An 18,462-nucleotide genomic window follows, 5' to 3' on the forward strand; every position below is an offset into this window, starting at 1 on the left:
TGACTCAGTAAGAATGAAAGAGTAAAAGTAGGTCTCAGTCTTTCTGTGAGGAATTGATGTCAGAACAAATGGAACTGGGTTATTTGTTTCAAGAAGTAGTAGTAAACTGTTTAGATTAGGTGGGGGGAAAAAAAAAACCCAAACCCCAAAATTACACAGATCATCTTCATCAATCATTAGAAGAATTCAGTATGCTTTCCTTGTCAGTTAAAAGAAATAAAATAATATTTCATATCAAATTTTTAACCTTTATAATAAAGAGTGAAAAAGAGAAGAAAATTAGTTTCTGCTACTGAAAAGACAGCATTGAAAGGAAAAATATTAAGATTAGTAACCAGCCATGAGTGTAACATAGGAGATAACAAGGTACGTATTAGTGAAAAGCAATGTCAGCTTTACTTGGCAGTAAATAGCAACAATATTGAATATTTATTTAAACATATAGTAAGCCAAAATACAATACCTGCTCAATGATATTCACCGGCAGAGCAATTTCATTTAAAAGCACACTGTGCTCAGCTTGCTTTACTTCTATTCATCACCAGTTTGAAGGATACTCAGCAGAAGAATAATATGCGATTCTGCAACAAACTGAGCCTGACTGCTTCCATGTATGTAACTCTGTAAAATAAAAATGAAAAACAATCCTCTTTACAACAAAGAAATCCACTTACAATGGCACAATAGGATATATGAGAATCAAAATGAAACCTGTTTTGCAGAAAAATACAGACAGCAACAGCTACAGGTGAACAGCACAGTTTATGTATGTATGTTTAGTAAAAAGGAGTGTTAAACCCAGCATATTTAGGCAAAGCACATATATACAGTGAATGCAATGTTTCATACACAAGTGCATTATGCTGGACTCTTTTTCACACTGCTACCAGTGTGGAATAAAGAACATGCATTTATTTGCTCAGGAGATACAATTTTTGAGAAGGGAGGTGATGAAATCAAGGACATGCCTCAGCATGGTTTTGACAAAACGTAAAATGGAACCTGCCTTTAAAAAAATCAGTCTATTTTAGTCTTACTCAGATTGAGTGAAGTTTCTTCATACAAAGTCTATTCCATCTTTCTCCATGAAGGTACAATTGTGTCCATAAAAAATCCTAATGCATAAAATGTCTTGTTTATATAGAATTGTAGTAAATGTAATCACAGATGTTAATACTAAATGTAAACCTAACATAGTCTACTTTTTTTTTTCCACAAAATAATTATTGTTAATGGGCTCATTTTGTATGTTTATTGTTAAGAACATATAGCGTATTATTCAGAAGTTGTGTTTACTGTTAACTATCTAGGATAGCAGAAAAGGAAACAAAAATTTGAAGGACTGCAAACATGAAAAAAAATGAGGGGCATTCTCTCTCTTCTTCTACTATATCAGTTACAAACATTAAGTATAGCTTGTCATACTATTCTATGTGAAATTAAATATATCCATGTTCCCAAAGTATTATTTGTATGTATTCTTGTTAGGCATAGATGCAATTTTCAATTAAATAGAAAGAAAAATACTCACTCCTATTAAAGAAAAAGGAAAATTTTTGCCCTACATACAGATTCAGTGTTTTGTTTGTTTATTTTTTAACGTATAAATTTTGCTTTAATTAATTTTACTGTGAATAATTCTGCCTGAATAGCATCCTTGTCAAGATTCAGAATGATTCAGATTTGAAATACTCTGATGCTTCAGCATTCAAAAGAATGCTTTCATCTGCACTGGTTAAATTCTGGTTGATGGACTGTCAAAACATGCAGTCCACAAGATATGATAAAGTTTTTACTCAGTGGATGGTTATCTACTGTTTTCAAAATTCAATTATATTTTGCTTATTCAAATAACCAATTCAAAGCTAAACCAGGCAAGAACTTCATGTATCAAAAGATACCATCTCTCAAAGAAGACATCTTTTTTCTTTAAGAAGATGAAAATCATTGATCTCATAAGAAATCTCATTGCAGCATGATATGACAATGAGCCAATCTGTATTTCTTGATTTTTTTTCAGGGCTCCTGATAAATCTCAGAAAGCTATACACACACACATATATATGTATAAAACAAAGGAAGGAAAGAGGAATGTTCCACATTAACAAAAATTAATGATGAAGTTAAAATGCTTAATTGATTGTGTACTCTGACTCATTTGTGACAACATTCCTGCAAATAGTGACCCTCTGTCATTATTCCTCATGCAGCTAAAGCAATATATATACACGTAGGCATACATAGACACTTGTAGGATCTGGATTCAAGTGTACCTAACAGATGGTAAACATCTATTTGTTTTTACAGTCATAGCACCAAGGTATAGCATAAAGCTTACAATAATTACAATATATACTGTATTTGTTAATACAATGTGAACTGAAATAAAAACAGAGCCTTTCATCAGAAAAGTGTAACAGGGTCTAGTAGTGCTATTTAGTTAAGTACCTCTATGCATTTATACATAATCACAACTACTCCTTCTCTGCACACATGCTAAATTGTATAAAAATGAACATTGGGAACCAAAGAAATACAGTCTGTGTTGAAGAGCAACATTATTATCACCAATTAATAAAACTGTTTGTCACGTGACTCCTAAGACTATAAATGCCTTCTGTATTTGTAAAACATTTAGATGAGAGATGTCATTTTTATTGATATGCTTTATACTTTGTTAAATTATTTTTCTCTTTATGGTAGCAATTTAGTTCACCATAACACCATTGAAGGAACAGAATCTAAAGTATGTACATAAACACATATACATGCAGAGACTATATAAAGAAATCATTCATTTCCTCATAATAGTTTACTGACATAAATTGTTCAGCTTTCATCCTAATAGGGAGGAAGAATCTCACCTCCAAAAAAGTAAATTTATGCTACTGCTTCTGATGACAAAAATCTGTCCCACACTGGGGAGGAATCACATTTTAGGTGCTAGCCTTCATCACCCAGCATAGTAACTTTATTTAAAAATATCACTCAAGTTTGCGTGACTTCTGATTTCACTTGGGAATATCAAATAACTACAAAGAATTTTGTTAATGAAACACGTCAGCTTCATAACTATCTAGCTGTCAAACCTGTACATTAATGATGTTTTTAAAAATGCAACCAAATACACTCTCAAATCTGAAAATTTCAAGCATGATTTTTCATTAGTTATTCACACTTGAAAAATTGACTGAAAAATTCTCTCTCAATCTGAAGATGACCAGACTTCACAACAGGTAAACCAAATTTGCAATGCTATATGTGTAGACTACTTACAATGCATCACCGAAACACCACAAAGAAAAGACTAAAAGCTATAAAAACTAATTAGATTGTTAATTTTTTTTAAATCATATTCTGATTAAGGAAAAACTTAAGTCTTGTCTGAGAAGGCAAGTTTTTATATGTTACAGTAGTGATATGGTGATTTGATCTAAGGTACTAGCTGCATTGATATCACAACGATATAAGAAGGATATGGCTATTGGAAAGACATTCTCAATCAGAAATCTTTGCCTGCCTGTTTGTTAAATTCCCAAAGTAATTAGTTTTATTGCATGATGTATATTTGTTTCAGGCTTTTTTCATTTGAGGTTTTTCCAGGAGCTGTTTGAGAAGCTTTCAAGGTATGAAACGCATCATCAGACCAGTCTCTCCAAAGATTAAGTCCTTATAAAGACAAAATCATGAAAACAAAGATATTCTCCTTACCACTATAAACTAGGTGACAGATAGTCCTAGCTACCACCCGATACTCAGTGTAAAGAAAAAAAACATGGACTAGGTACAGTTTATTTGCAAATGCTGAAACTTCAACCAACAAAAACCAAACAAAAGAAAACATGAAACAAACAGAACCTGCCTAGAAGACCTGAATCAGAGACTGTGATTTGAAAACTAACTAATGAATATGAATTTCTGACTAAACATCTCATAGGGATTAAAGTTGTAACTATATTTCTTTAAATGTGAATTGCTAAAGGCATAGCCTTGCTTGCAAGGAAGTGGACGTTCTTTGAATTAGTTCTGGAAGCATTACGTGTATATTAAAAAGCTAGTTAAGAGACAATTGTTACCTACTGCTCTGTCCCCAGAGCGGGGACAGGAATGGATAAATGTAAAGTGAGTAGCTACCTTAAACACAAACCCCAAGCTTCATCTTTATTTGAGAGGGCAAGAGATCTCAAGTTATCTTAAAGAGAGAGCATGCTAGTAGAAAGCCAGTTAGTTAAAATGTAAAATAAGGCAGATGTTTACTGTCCGGTATTGCCTTTAACAACAACAACAAAATCATTTTAACCGCTAACTTCTTTGTTCTATTACAAACATCCTTAGAGAGATTATTTTTTTAAAGTTACCTAGTAATAAATCTAACTCTTAGGCTCCTCAAATTGCTTCCCCAAGACATTGTTCTCCACATACTCAAAACAGCAGCATGGTGCATCTCCTCTATCGCTGTGGGTCAGTCAGAGCGATGGTAGTGAAGAAGTCAAGAAAGTGAAAGACTGTTCCAGTGATGAAAGAGAACCAAAATAATTTGCAGTTGACAATGTGAATCACCTGAATTTATGACAATACCTCACCCCATTTCTAATGAGGAATGGATCTTAACCACTTCAAGAGAGAATTAACAGGGTGTGGTTTTTTCCACAATGAACTTTCAGACCTACATTCTAAACAACCGACGAAAATCAGAGTAGAAGTTTTCAGATGACAGAAGACCAGTAGTTAATGTAAAAATGATGGCAAAAAGCTTTTCTTGAAGGGAGAATAGTGAGAACTGTGCAGCATTTGTCCTTGTATCTTTCCCTGCAGGCATATGAGGACACTGTGAGCCCACTCGAAGCATAGATTATATTTGTATGCATACATATTTATGCAAACATATGTACACACACCAGTTTTGTACACTGCAATGGCCACTGACTCATGAAATTTTGAAATTCATGGCCATCTGCGGCTCATCCTTACCTAAAATAGAACACATTTAAAGACAGTATTTTTTTAAGAAATTTTGACAAATTTTCAATTTTGACTGATTTTCAACAGTTCGCAAACAGTTTTCTCCACAATTTTTTGTGGTTCCTCCTAGCTTTTCATTGGGTAAATTTCTTGAATTTATATCCATACAACCAAAATAAAGGATCTGGTCACATGTGAGGTTTCTTTATTTTCATACTGCTACTTTTTCTCTATAATAAGATTGCTGAATGACCTACATGGAAGGTGCATATTCTCATGAAATTTTATTTGAGGCTACAAACTATTAAGGGACTGAGAAATAAGATTTCTGGGTTTTGTTATCTTTTCTGGTTTTTGACACTGAATCCATTTAATATTTGGAAGCTCTGTGAAGTTTATCTGGCTGCAAGTGCTCTAAGCAAATGATTTAAATAAATTAGAGAATAAACTCAGTAGTTCTCTTTCATTTAGAGGCATCAAGAGGGAGGACCAGGTAAGATGCAAAGCTAAAGTCCATCAGAAGAGATGCAACCATGGTTTGAGCAAAAGAGCTGTACAGCCACATGATGGATAAAACAGCAAATGCTATGCTGGTACGACTAATAGGGGAACCAAAGCATGACTGACACTTTGAACTAGGTCCTCTTCCAGCTTTAACATTCTCCTATCTCAGGTTTGATTCCACAGAAGCAATCTGAATTGCTGAGATAATCATGTCCCCAAATCTGGCCATTTTCTTTGGCAGTGACAAACAACTATTCAATGCATGCACATTTCTACAAAGCTGTGTTAAATATTTATCTGCTATTCGTAAACTCATTAAATATTTAGTGTTATTGAACTGCAGATGGTACATATATATAATCCCTCACTAGGACAGTCAAGGATAACAACAGTGTAATATATTTTTAAATTTCCCTAAATACAGCATATGCTTGTGATTTCCCTTCAAGAGTGATAGTTGTCATGGTTCAGTAAAATACTTAAGTGTAATCTGTGCTCTTTCTGTTAATGCAATGTAAATAAAACAGAAACAAAGTAATTGGAAATAAGGCCTCTGTGAGTTATATGTTAATTCTTAAGGCAATCCAATTAACTTGTGGAGTACCCACAGTCAAAACTGTAACATGATTTCAGGTGCTCCAGTACTCTTTCCTAAAATAAACATTATGATATTTATTTTTTTGTGGGTATGTGAATGACAGATGCTGGGGTGGAAGGACTGGATTAAACTGAGTTGGACTTAGTAATAGGATACCATACAAAGCTACTTCAGGAAGTATTATCATTTTGGAGAACTACGAAATAATTTGTCATGAGTATACAAGACATGACACACATCTAATAAAGTGTACTGGAAACCAATCAAAAGCAGAAAATTTTGATAATGATTATCATTCTTAATGATAAACTGAATTGGGATTGCATGTTGAAGAAACCTCTAGATGGAGACTACCCCTGGAGGAGACAACAGGCCAAATTCAAGGTAATATGCGTGGAAAGAGGTGAAGCAACACACTAGTTAACTGCCCTCAAAGAGAGAGAGTTATGAATTCCACATCAATAGGATAAACACTATTAATTTTTCTTCGTTTACTACGTTAACATTCAGGCTGAAATTCATCAGAGAAGGGAACATTATGGAAGGCCATGGGTTACTTAATTACATGGATTAAGTCTTCACAATTGCCTATTTCAGTTAAAGTCCATCAATTTTGCCAAGAACATATATCAGCTATAAGAATTTGCACTTTTCTCTTAATTTCGAGGGGAAAAAGAACCCCATAACATTCTTTATCACATCAGTTTTACATGTTTTAAAGTTAATGTCTAGGAGTAGCATGACTTTCATCAGTATTTAAGTGTTTAAAAAGCAAAAGTTCTAAAACATTCTCTCACAATACCATTTATACAACTTACCATTGTAAGTTTCAGTTCAGAAAAAAGGTTAAACATGTTATGGAGAACAAAGAGTTCATTCAGTAAAGCAAACACTTTGAGACCAAACATCAAGGTATATTAATTTAATGTTTAATTGTGTGTTTTCACAATCATATACATATTTCTCCAGACATTTTTTTTCCATGTGAACTATGTAATACTTCAAAAGCAGCACCTTCCCAGCAAGATTAAGAATAAAATCTTATGCAGCTCAAAAACCCCAGCTTTCAGAATCTTGACTCTTTTACACCTGTTTAAATCGTATGTTTTCTAAAGAACAGCATAGTTTCACATAGCTTCACTTGAAGCAGTGTTCTCCAAATATTCTTATTTCTTTACTACGTAGTAGTATTTGTTCAGTTCATACAGGCAGATCAGAGTTTTAACTTGCTTAAGAACCCAATAGGGGACTTCAAATGAAGTTATTAGCCTAGGCAGGTCTGTGAAAACCTGAAAATAGAAACCTAATGTAATTCCCTGTTTTCTTTCCATCACAGAAGATAGTATTATCTGCTGGGGATAGTACACGTACAGCAGCCTATTTTCCCCGTAGCAGCCAGGCCTCAAAAGCCCCAATCATGACCACCGATGTGGAAAACATGAGATCATCCTGGTTTGGGTCTACGTTGTTCACATGTGTGAGAATAGCTACGAACTTAGAACATCTGTTAGCATATGGACATGATTTGCCAAAATAATTTTAAACCTTTTTTTTAGATGGGGGATGTAATATGGGTATGAGTTTATTTTAAAGAACTTAACACCGAAACTGAGTAATTTATATTTATATATACTTTGTACATAATAATATATGAAGTAACATCTCAAAAACTAAATAAATACAAAATGTCTTGACTCAAGTTCATTTACTAAGCAACTTGGAAACCTCTGACTATTCTAATCACATATCAATTTCCAACAGTTGGGATAATATGCAAGTGTTTAATAGGGCAATTTCTTTCATCATAGATATTCTTTTATTGTAGATACCCAGTTATAAAAAGGCGTATCTGCAAATAATGCTTAACTGCTTCAAAATTTAACATAGTATTAAACACAAAATAAATCTAAACTCACTTACTGCTAACAGAAATCCTGAACTAATGAATTTGTGTTTCTGGCAAAATGAAGACCACATATAACTATAGTAAGAAATGGGCAGCCAGCTATTTGAGCCAGTAGTTTTTTCAGGTATCTTCATTTTATTTAACAGTAAAATAGAAACATTTTAGTTTAGCACTAACCCACTTGAAATAAACACTTTCTTTCAGACAGTTATTATTTCTATGAACATCTCCAACTCAAATATAAGCCAACAGAATGCCACTCTGGTGAAAATTTCATTTATTGTATTCCTAGCAAGCAATCACTCTAGGCAATGTCTCTAAGTGAAATCCAATCCAGCTCAGATACAGGCCAACAAGACCTGTACAACCAGGACTAAGAAAACAGCTCAGGTGCACACACCAGCACACACAAAATGGTGAGGAATAGACAGAATTACTAGAGGTGGTGACTACGCACGTTTAGTGATTTTGTTCAGCTTACACTCAAGTGCTTCACTGGAAAAAGTAGGACGGTAATCTAGAAAATCAACATTGGATCCCATGAATAAAACTCCACATATTTACACCTGTCTCAGCATCCATGGTGTAAGTTAATAGAGGTGTTCGGAATCCCACTTACTAAACATGACCATAAAACACATCAGCCACTTTCGATGGGAGAGTTTAATAGCTATGGATAAGTTTTACCCTAAGAAATATTTAATGTTGAATTTTTTAAAAAATTATACAATACAGGTACACATGACAATCTCATACAGAGTCCTTGATTCACTCATATATTAGTTCAATGAATGAGAGTTACATCTTCCGTGAGCTCACTGCTGCGTTCACCATTGCCCCAAACCAAAACAGAGTCCAGAGACAGCAGCCAGCTTTCACAGGACTGGCTGGCTGAAACAGCCTGTGCTGGCTGCCTTCCACAAAGTCCATCTGGCACCTAGCACAGAATATGATCTGGGTTCCCAGCCCTAGAGCAAAAGTGGAGAAACGCTGCCTACTTTTGCAGCCTAGCTGGCTGGAAAGGGTAGTTGGTATAATTTAAAATCATATACAAATCCTAGTTTATGCTGCTGCTTTGGTTGTCCCTAGGCAGCTTTTATAGCTATACTGCATTATTTAGGGTGTCTAGAAGTGCTATCAAAGGAATTAGCTAGTAGAGGTGATCTCACAAATCCAGCAACTACAAACACTCTGCTCAGCTATACAGAGGCTTTGATACAACCAGCTGAACGAGAAGTTATTTTGAGGGACTCCTCACACATTTATTAATTACTGAATAATAGTAAGACAGAAGATACAGCAATCCTTCGATGAATCATTACCTTGTGTTTCAGAAAAAACCCAGAACTTAACCTCTGATTAAAACATCGGTACCCTTACAGCACTTAATTCCCAAGTTACTCAATAGATTGGCATGCAACAGATGTCTTCCCCCGAATGGGCATTAATGACACAAGAGTGTCCACGTGAGAGACTTTAATGGAGATGAAGGTAAGATTTCCAGGATCTCTGAAACAGCATTCTGGTAGTTTTGGGAAGTTTACATGACACAGCTTAGTCTAGCTGCCTAAGGAAAGGAAATTTTTGCAACTGTGATGCTTTGCTTAACGTGATTACTACTTTTTAATCAACTTAAGAAAGATGGCAAAAAAATCTCAGAGAAAACTGACATTCATACACATTTCATTACAGCTGGACAACCAAACCAGTGATTCTAATGAATGAAAAGCTGCAATTGAAGGTCAACTGTTAATAGTTGTTTTGGAGCACAGACTGCTTGCTTAACACATGGAAGCCAAACTACAATACTTCTTCTAATTTGGAAATAAAAGAGATTTTGAGATGATTTTCATGAACAGCATTCCCCTAAAAACACAAACACATTGTTAATAAGAACTATTTTCTGAACTCTAAAGTATCCCTGTACTTTTTGCCCTCATTCTGCTGCTAAGCACAATATAGGATCTCTCTCATTGGTCATTAACTACCTTTTTTTTTTTTTTTTTTTTTTTTTTTTTTTTTAATAATAGTCAAAGGTGAAATATCCACCTAGATGCTGCCATATACCTACAGTTACTATACGTATACATACTATAGTATAGGCAGCACTGATGACACAAGTCCAGACAACCAGACATGACCGTGGTTAAATAACTTTACTTTTCCCCTTTGCACATTCTAGGGCGGGAACTCTGCTTCCCCACTCCACCTCCTGAATCCTTTTGTCCAAGATAGTGTGGAAGTGTGATGAGAAGACTGGTCATGGCGTAACACAGGAAGGACAGCTACCATATAACAGACTCAAAGAAAGATTTCCTTAGAGATTGTAGAGATGGAAGAGATGAAGTAGCCATCCAGCTGAGCTCATTTTGGTGCTGTTATTTAAATAATGGTTTAGAATCTAAGGCTAGTCTGGGTCTGCAGTTAACATTTTCTTTTGACAAAGAAATTACAGCCATTTTTGGAATAGCCTTCATGATAATAACCTATACCTTTGGGTCATATTTATGAACTCAGAGATGTTTTTAATTTCTTAGTCAGGACCTACGGTATGTTCTCTTTTGGAATATCAAAGTGTTCTTTCAATTGGTTTCCAAGCTGTGAGGCAAAAAAGGTTGTTTGACCTGAATGTTGAAGTGCTGGAAGCAGAATTGAAGAAAGAGAGGCTTTACTATGACACTAACTCCAAAATAGACTTTGCTGAATTCAAATGCTGTGAAAAAACACAAACAAAAAGTTTTACTTTGTAGGAGAAGCAAGGGGAGGTGTAAATCCCAAATTACCCCAAAGCTACAATCCAACTAACACCGATAGGGGAATGTGAGAATAATCCTGTGTTTTATGGAGTTACCTACCCCAAGCAAATTGGATACTCTCCCTAATTCAGCCACACAAAGTTCAGAGATATATATTAAGTTATTTCACCTACAGGTTTCGCAGATGACCACTAACTGCAAGTTCTATAGTAGGTTAAGTCATTTTTTGGATTTGGAATAGCAGAGAAACTTGTCAAGTATAGGGGAAATACCTGTATATTTGGAATGCTGCTTTTTAAATGCCAATTAACTAGGAAGGTGAGACATACTAGGCAGGCATGACAGGCATGCAAAATTGAGCATGAAAAATTAGTCTATATGATTGAGTAGTTTGATACATGCCAGAGAGGAAAACCGCACTAGTCGTTCTTGCCGAAGTTATTTTTAGTACCATCTGAAGCACAGCCTGTACATTAATTTATAAACTTTAACACTTCATTTAAAAAGAGGTATCTGAGTAAACACAATACAAACTAACACCTTCCTGAAATGAAAAGTTTATTTCTTCAATACAACTGTGGGTCTCTCATCTCCTTTCAAATTAAACTTTTCTGTAAACACTGGAATATTCTTGAGAGGAAGACTGACAGCTAATTGACAAAACACAAACACAAAGGGAATGGAGTTACAGCTGCCATTAAGGGACAACAGTCATATTTGTAGCAATGTATTTCCTTTCAGCTATTTGTATTTCAGGATTCTTTTTTTATAGTAACAACAACAAAAAATTCTTCCGTCAAAAATGTAAATGTGTCAAATTCTTTGAAGTTTTATAACCAATTTTTTTACAACATGTCATATAGCGCATACAGTCACATATACACAGGCATGTCTTGGGATTTTATATCCTCTGGGATTTTGTCATTATGTGACAGTGAACCAGAAGAAAACCTTAAAAATTAATATTCTTTATTTAAAACAATTTTATGTATCAAACTATGCAAGTACATAAAGTATCAACATTTAAGTCAGTAAAAAGGGGGAAGTATATTTTCACTACAGCAAGACTTTTATTATTCTGTTCAGATTTAAGTGTAACTTATTATCTGATGTTGTTATAATAAGATATCACTTCAATGATCTAAAACTCTAAATACTGACATTTTAAGTTCACTACATACTATTGCTCCACAGCATTACATTTTAACATTACTCAGGATAAACAGAACATCTCACCAAATTTTTAAGAAAACAGAACTCAGGCTGGCACACATTGTTTGAGGAAAACTTATTTACATTCCTTCATTAATTCTTCTTTTTCCCAAACCTTTTTTTTAAAATTTAATCTCTCTTCTCCTCCTTCCTCTACAAGCTAACTTTGTAACTTCCATTATGATGGGAAACTCAAATCTACACCAGAATTTCCTTAATGGAAAAGAGGTATATGCTCGTTATCTTCTCAGTACAAACTCTCTCATCTGGTCTTTGTTTCTGCTAAATAACTCTTAAGATTACAAAGAAGCAGTCCTTTGGAGAAGGGGACTAAGGAAAAGGAAAGGCCTAATATGAATAAACAAAAAATTCAAAATTTAACTGAATGCATAGAAAAAAGGGTCAAAACCAATTCAAAACCAAGTTTGGCTGTACTGTTTTTAATCTCCATATCAATATTCTAGAATAAGCCTATATTTTTCAGAATTGTACAGCTGATTTATTAAAAAAATTGTTCTCTGTTGCCCAGAGATTTTTTGCATGGTATATCAGGTCTAGTTAGCACATTGGAAGAAGTACTGCTGACATGACATAGAAACTGAGCAAAATGAAGCCTTTACCAGGACAAATTGAGAACAAAGGAATCACTCCATGTTTAGAATATAAAATTTGAAAGTAGACACACTTGACAAATAGTAACTTATTTCACAGTAACAAATGATTTGAATCCATGATTTATGAAGGCAGCTATGGGAGTCACTTATTTAAATTCATTGTTTAACGCACTGGCAGATGCTTCCTAATTATTAGAATATAAGAGCGAGAACATTTTTTTCAATGGATGTGCTATGCCATTAAACATCTTGTACTTCAGCAGCTATCAAATTTGTGATGATGTATTTTATAAAGTTCTGTTTAGGATGGCAGGCATTGACTTAATATACCATAAAAGCCAGTAGCTAAAAATTTTATGTTATAACACAAAACCTCAGACCTATTTGCTGTGCTATCCTTAGCAAGTATTCCAGCCTGCAGTGAATACAAATCAAATACTGCTGTCAGCAAGACAAGTTGCATTTCAAGTTCCTTCCATCCGCTGTCTCTGAAAAAAGCCACCCAAACAGTCAAGAGCCAAAAAGTTCCAGGAATGCAAAAAACAGCACAAGTCTTATAGACATTCAGAATGATCATTACATTCAAGCTTATATAGAAATATTTAAAATGCTAGCTTTACTAAAGAAGTCATAAAAATTAATACCTAGAAAAGGAAAGGTCAATAGAACACGTATTTGAGACAAGGAAACCTAGGAATAATTTGAGGTAAAGTGAAAAATTCTCTTAAGATGTAATAAGTGTATGTGAGACTTTCACACTTGTACTACAGTGTGCAAGGAAGTTAAAATATTACAAGTACTGAATTGTGAAATTGTAGAATGTTTTCAGCTCAGAAAGTAGAGAATAAGCTGAGTCATATTCTACAAATATCAGAAGTCAGAGCTGTTCAAAACCCAAATATTGTGCCTAAATTAATAAAATAACAAAGTTGTACTTTCACGACACATTCAGTGTTTTGAAATTTTAAAAAAAAATAAACAGGCCACTGCGGACAAATAAGCTTTTAGGTCAAAGGCAAAGGCCATATAATGAATTTAATTAACAAAGTGGACTGAAATACAAAGTAGATATCTGAAAGAACAGATACAATACCTCATGATAAATTAGTTTCCTTTCTTTGCGGTAAGGAACAGAGAAAAAATAACTTTCCTTTAGCAGATCACAGCTTTGCAGAAATGAGGGCAGTTTGCAAATACGAACTATTAATTTGGGCAAAGCTGTTGAAAAGCAAAAACCTTAGATGGTTAACTTTTTAGAACAGTGTATTAATCTACCCAGAAAAAGGCACAATACTGACATCAACACCAAATGTAATAGCATTCATATGTTCAATATGAAAGCACAATGATGCCTGAAAGAGGTAGATGAGAACATACTGAGAAGAAAAGTGAAAGAGAAAGATCAACATCTTGTCTGAGAAGGGCACTGTGAATAGGCAAAAAAGACAGGACAAGGCTAAATGAAAAAAAAAAAAAAAAAAAAAAAGAAAAATCCAGAAGTTAAATTGCTCACATGAATTTCTGAAAAGTTGATATACCATGAAGGAGATGGCAACAAAGTGAGTAAATCCAGTGAGATGTTTAATATTTTGAGGGCTTTTATGGCTTAAACTGCAAATTACTACTGGGGGGAAGAGGAGGGGAAGGGGGGGGAGGGGGATGGATTAGAAAGGAAATAACTCCGTAAGAAACCACACAAAGAAGAATCACACTACATGACACTGATTAAGCAGGTGAAAGAACATCATAGTGAAACATAAACATAAATGACATATAAAATAAAGCACATACAAAACCGTTCTCCTAATTAAAGCAAGAACAGAAAAGTTCCAGGTCTGAAAAATGTTTCTATGGATGTCCTCAGGCTGAATGGCAGTGAAAAGATGCTTTCAGTCTGTGCAGCCTACATATCTGGACAAAACTGACATGCCTCCCAAGACCAGCAGCAAGTGAAAAGAATTTACAAATTACAGAATGTTCTTTTGGTGCTTTGTATTTAGTGTTTTATGTTGAAGGAGGTCCTGAAAAGAATTTATGAAACAGTAAACCAGAAGTATCAATTGAACAGTGAGAATGAAAAAAACTGAGGAGGCCAAAGGTGTTGTAGGAAGCCTCAGGAGCATAAAAAAAACCTACCCAAAACATTATACAAGAATTAAAACATTCTTTGTACCTTACTAGGGGCATTTCATTTGGTGACACTTAGCAATGGTCAATATGGGATTTCTATATACTATATTGAACCATGGCATTACATTGAATAGTCTGCTGCAAAGCTGCCAATAAAAGTTGCAGATACAAAAATATCAGCGATCTGCTGTCTAGAGAGGTGCAAAACAAAGTTAGTACTATTAACTTACCTGTGAAATGCTGTAACGTAGGTGGAAAAGGAAAGCCTGGAAGGCTTTCTCAGCAATTTTAAGTAGGCATGTAGACTACAGGTTACTTCATCGTATGAGGTACTGCAAGAGTAGGTCAATAATTTTCATGCACAAGGAAGAAAAAATTTACATCTTAAGACAAAAATAACTACCGAGGCAAAAAAAAGAGTAAGAGTTGCAGATTCTAGATGAAGGGGAAAAACTGAACAAGTTAAGAACCATACGTTGTCTAGTAAATTAACATAAAAGAATTCTTCAAATTAAAATTAATGCACAAGAACAGCCTGACAAACTGATCAAAGATCTAGAAGCACTGTCAGAAAGATCTGCGTTCAAGTAGATTTTAAAAAATGTTCTAGTTATGAACCATCATGACCAGGTGGTTTAAGCAGTAACAAATTTAGCATTCAGACACTTAAATGCATCACAGTACCAGATGGCTGAATGCTTTGAGAACATTCAGAAATTTCACCAACTTTGAGGTCATTAAATATTATTTTCCTCTTTTCTTGGCATCCAGAAAGATCCACACTTCTAGACTTTTAAAATATCTACATTACAGTTGAACTATGATAGTTTAATTTTGCTGTTAAAAGTGTATTTTTTCCCAAATGTTTGTTCCAAGCCAAAAACTTTTGTACTTTATTGTGGTGCCCATAGCAGCTAACTGAAAATTAATAACAAATAAAAACATCTAGCACAGGAACACCTATTGCATATATGATGAACCTAAGACATGGCTCTCTAGCAAAGTGGCAGAAAAGACCATGGATGTCTGGGCTTACAAAGCTAGCATAAAGTAAGGATGCAAAGTACAGCCTTCATGTATGTGATTGGCAAAGAATTATTTGCTTACCCATTGAGTTCCTTAGGTTTAGTCCCATTGTACCTAAACTTGGACATTGTACATAAATACATAGCATTTTAAGAACATTTTTCATGGATACTTTTGTAAGAACAGAATTTCAAGACAGCATGTCAAATCCAGTTAAAATGTAAGACTTTTACAACACACATAGCATTTTCCTAATACTTTCAGAGTACTTGCAGCCCACTGAAACTACGCAAAAACTCCAAGGTTGCATTTTAGATGCATGCTGGAGTGAAACTTATTCATTAGCTGAGCCTGAATCAGGGTCTGACAGGCAGAACCCTGCCTCAACCAGCTGTATTTCTCTGAATTTAACTAATTCACTAATTTACTGCTGATAGAGACAAGCAAGATCTAGTGTGGTCTTTCTTGTTTTCTCTAAATGAATTACAACAAAATTCCAGTCAACGATTGCAAGAAACCTCAGGCAGGTTTGTCTTTAATTTAACAACATGAACATGTAATCTGAAGAATGTTTCTCCACACATCCCACCACTTTAGTACAAAGGATTGTTCCAAGTGTTGGAGGAGCAGTTGTTGGCTTTGTAATGAATTTTGTCCCCCTTTCACCTCTCTGGACTTTCAAGATTCCTTTCAGTTCTTATAGACTAATTAGGCAATTCTTTTAACACAACAGATGATTTCTCAAAGTATCTTTTATTGAAAAAAAAAAAAAAACAGAAAAAAGAAGAAAAGAAAAAAAGTTTTTTCCACACACCTATCTCTTTAGTTTATACACAGTATGAAGCTCTAGTTACAAAACCTCACAGTGACTTTGACCTAAGCAGATTTCCAGTCCCACGATATTTGTAGCAGAGCAAGAGGTTTCTTCTCTGTACCTAGAATAATTTGGGTGAAATGCTGATTCAAAAGAATTCAATAAGCATTTGCTATTGATTTCAACAGAGCAAATATTTCATTCTGATGGTTTATTGGTGATAGAATTTCAGAACATCAATATTTAGAAAGATACATAGTACATAATAAGGCACATAATTGCATAGAACAAACCATAAAGTAAAGCCATTTACTCTACATTAAAGAATTTCAATCTAATGTATTTATTTCTATATAACATTCAGCTGCAGAAGACTAAACATGCTGCCACAAGAAAAAAGCAAACTTTCAATATAAAAGAAAGGGTTCTGCAAATAACCTCAGACAAGAGATTCGGCAGGTAAACTGTCATCCACACGTTTTTGGAGGTTAGAAACGCCTCTATCCCAAGTTCCTTCTAAACTGACCTGGAGAGCAAATTATTTAGTGAACCAAAATATGGCTAACACTAAGCACTTGAATGAGAAAAAACATCTAGGGAAGACCTCATGACATGACAACCTCTCAGTAATGCTCCACATGCAGCCTAGTATCCCCTATTTAGCATTTGAAGTTTCTCTGGGGTGAGCTCTTTTCTCTGCTCCTTATCAGAATACTTTTTTTTTTTTTTTTTTTTTTGTCATGAGGCAACTAATTCTTGCAAAAGGCAACTAACAGATGAAGCACTGATTTTTATTGCAATGTCTATCTCAAGAAGGAACAGCAATGGCTAGAAGCTGCTGTATGTAATGTACATATGTGCTCACCCTTCTCAAAGATTATGAAGGGAAAAGGATTTGATCACACATCAAGATGAGGACAGTCACAGTCCTCTAAGTACTACCTTTACTATCTCAACTTCTAGTAGGGTGTAAGTTTCTCCCAATTCAGTCTAAGCATCTTTTACATGTCCTAGAACTCCTTCAAGTAATATGGAATGTGGCATTTGCCTTGTACTCCAAAATATAGTACTCCAAAAATATAAGCTATTTTCAATGCCATCTCTTTGCCTAAGCAGTTTAAAAGGCCCCTACTAGTGAACATCTTTTCTGTTTTTAAGTATCTATCTCCAGTGATCCATATTCTCTCAAAAGCTAATCTCAACAGCTGTCATGCACTGCAACTGCATGTATTATCAGGACTATGTATTGCTCCCTACCAGTCCACATCTCATTTTCCCTTCCTCTTTTAATCTGGCCAACTTCAAAGAATGTGAATTAGTATATACACCATGTGAATGATGAGGGTATTCTAGTGTGACACAAAGACAACTCTAGCACAACTGCACAGAAGACTTTTCAATCTTGCAATGTAACGATAAAAATCCACTAGTTTCTTTTTAATGACCAACTACTGAAAATCTTTATTCTTGTGACAGTATTTCCAGTATTTTCACATCTCTTGAAGTACACACAGTTGAATCATTTGCAGTCAAATTTTATTCTATCTTTTTACTACATGCTGTGAACAAAGAAAAAATAACTTTGCACTTGATAGTCTTCTTTTCACATACTCAGAGATAGATGCTATTAATGACACTACAGTTTAATGTTTGTGTTGAGGTTAAGACGTAGAATGTTCCTTTTAATTGTCTCCCTGAGACACTGTCTCCCAGGAAATACTCTTGATTTTTATGCAGACTAACTGAAACTACCATCTTGAAGGTGTTTTAATAGCTATAAATTTGTACAGTAGCTTTTTGAAAGCTGTAAACTTTTAATATGTGCGATAACCTGGAGCAAAGAGTTCCACAGCTGTGTAACATGTAGAAACATTTGAAAAGTCACCTTCAAATTTAATTTGAATAAATTGAAAATTATTCCCTTTATGCTTCTTTCCATG

General features: G+C 34.5%; 1 protein-coding gene across 1 annotated transcript in view; it reads right to left on the reverse strand.

The window, feature by feature from the left end:
* The window catches only part of TUSC3 (tumor suppressor candidate 3), a 135,800-nt gene that overhangs the window by 25,027 nt on the left and 92,311 nt on the right, over nt 1-18,462 (reverse strand). Inside the window, exon 7 of the mRNA XM_049790928.1 lies at nt 558-621. Within this exon, the coding sequence (XP_049646885.1) occupies nt 558-621 (64 nt within the window). The remainder of the gene's footprint in view (nt 1-557; nt 622-18,462) is intronic.

Source organism: Accipiter gentilis, chromosome 3, assembly GCF_929443795.1.
Source record: "Accipiter gentilis chromosome 3, bAccGen1.1, whole genome shotgun sequence".
NCBI lineage: Eukaryota > Metazoa > Chordata > Aves > Accipitriformes > Accipitridae > Astur > Astur gentilis.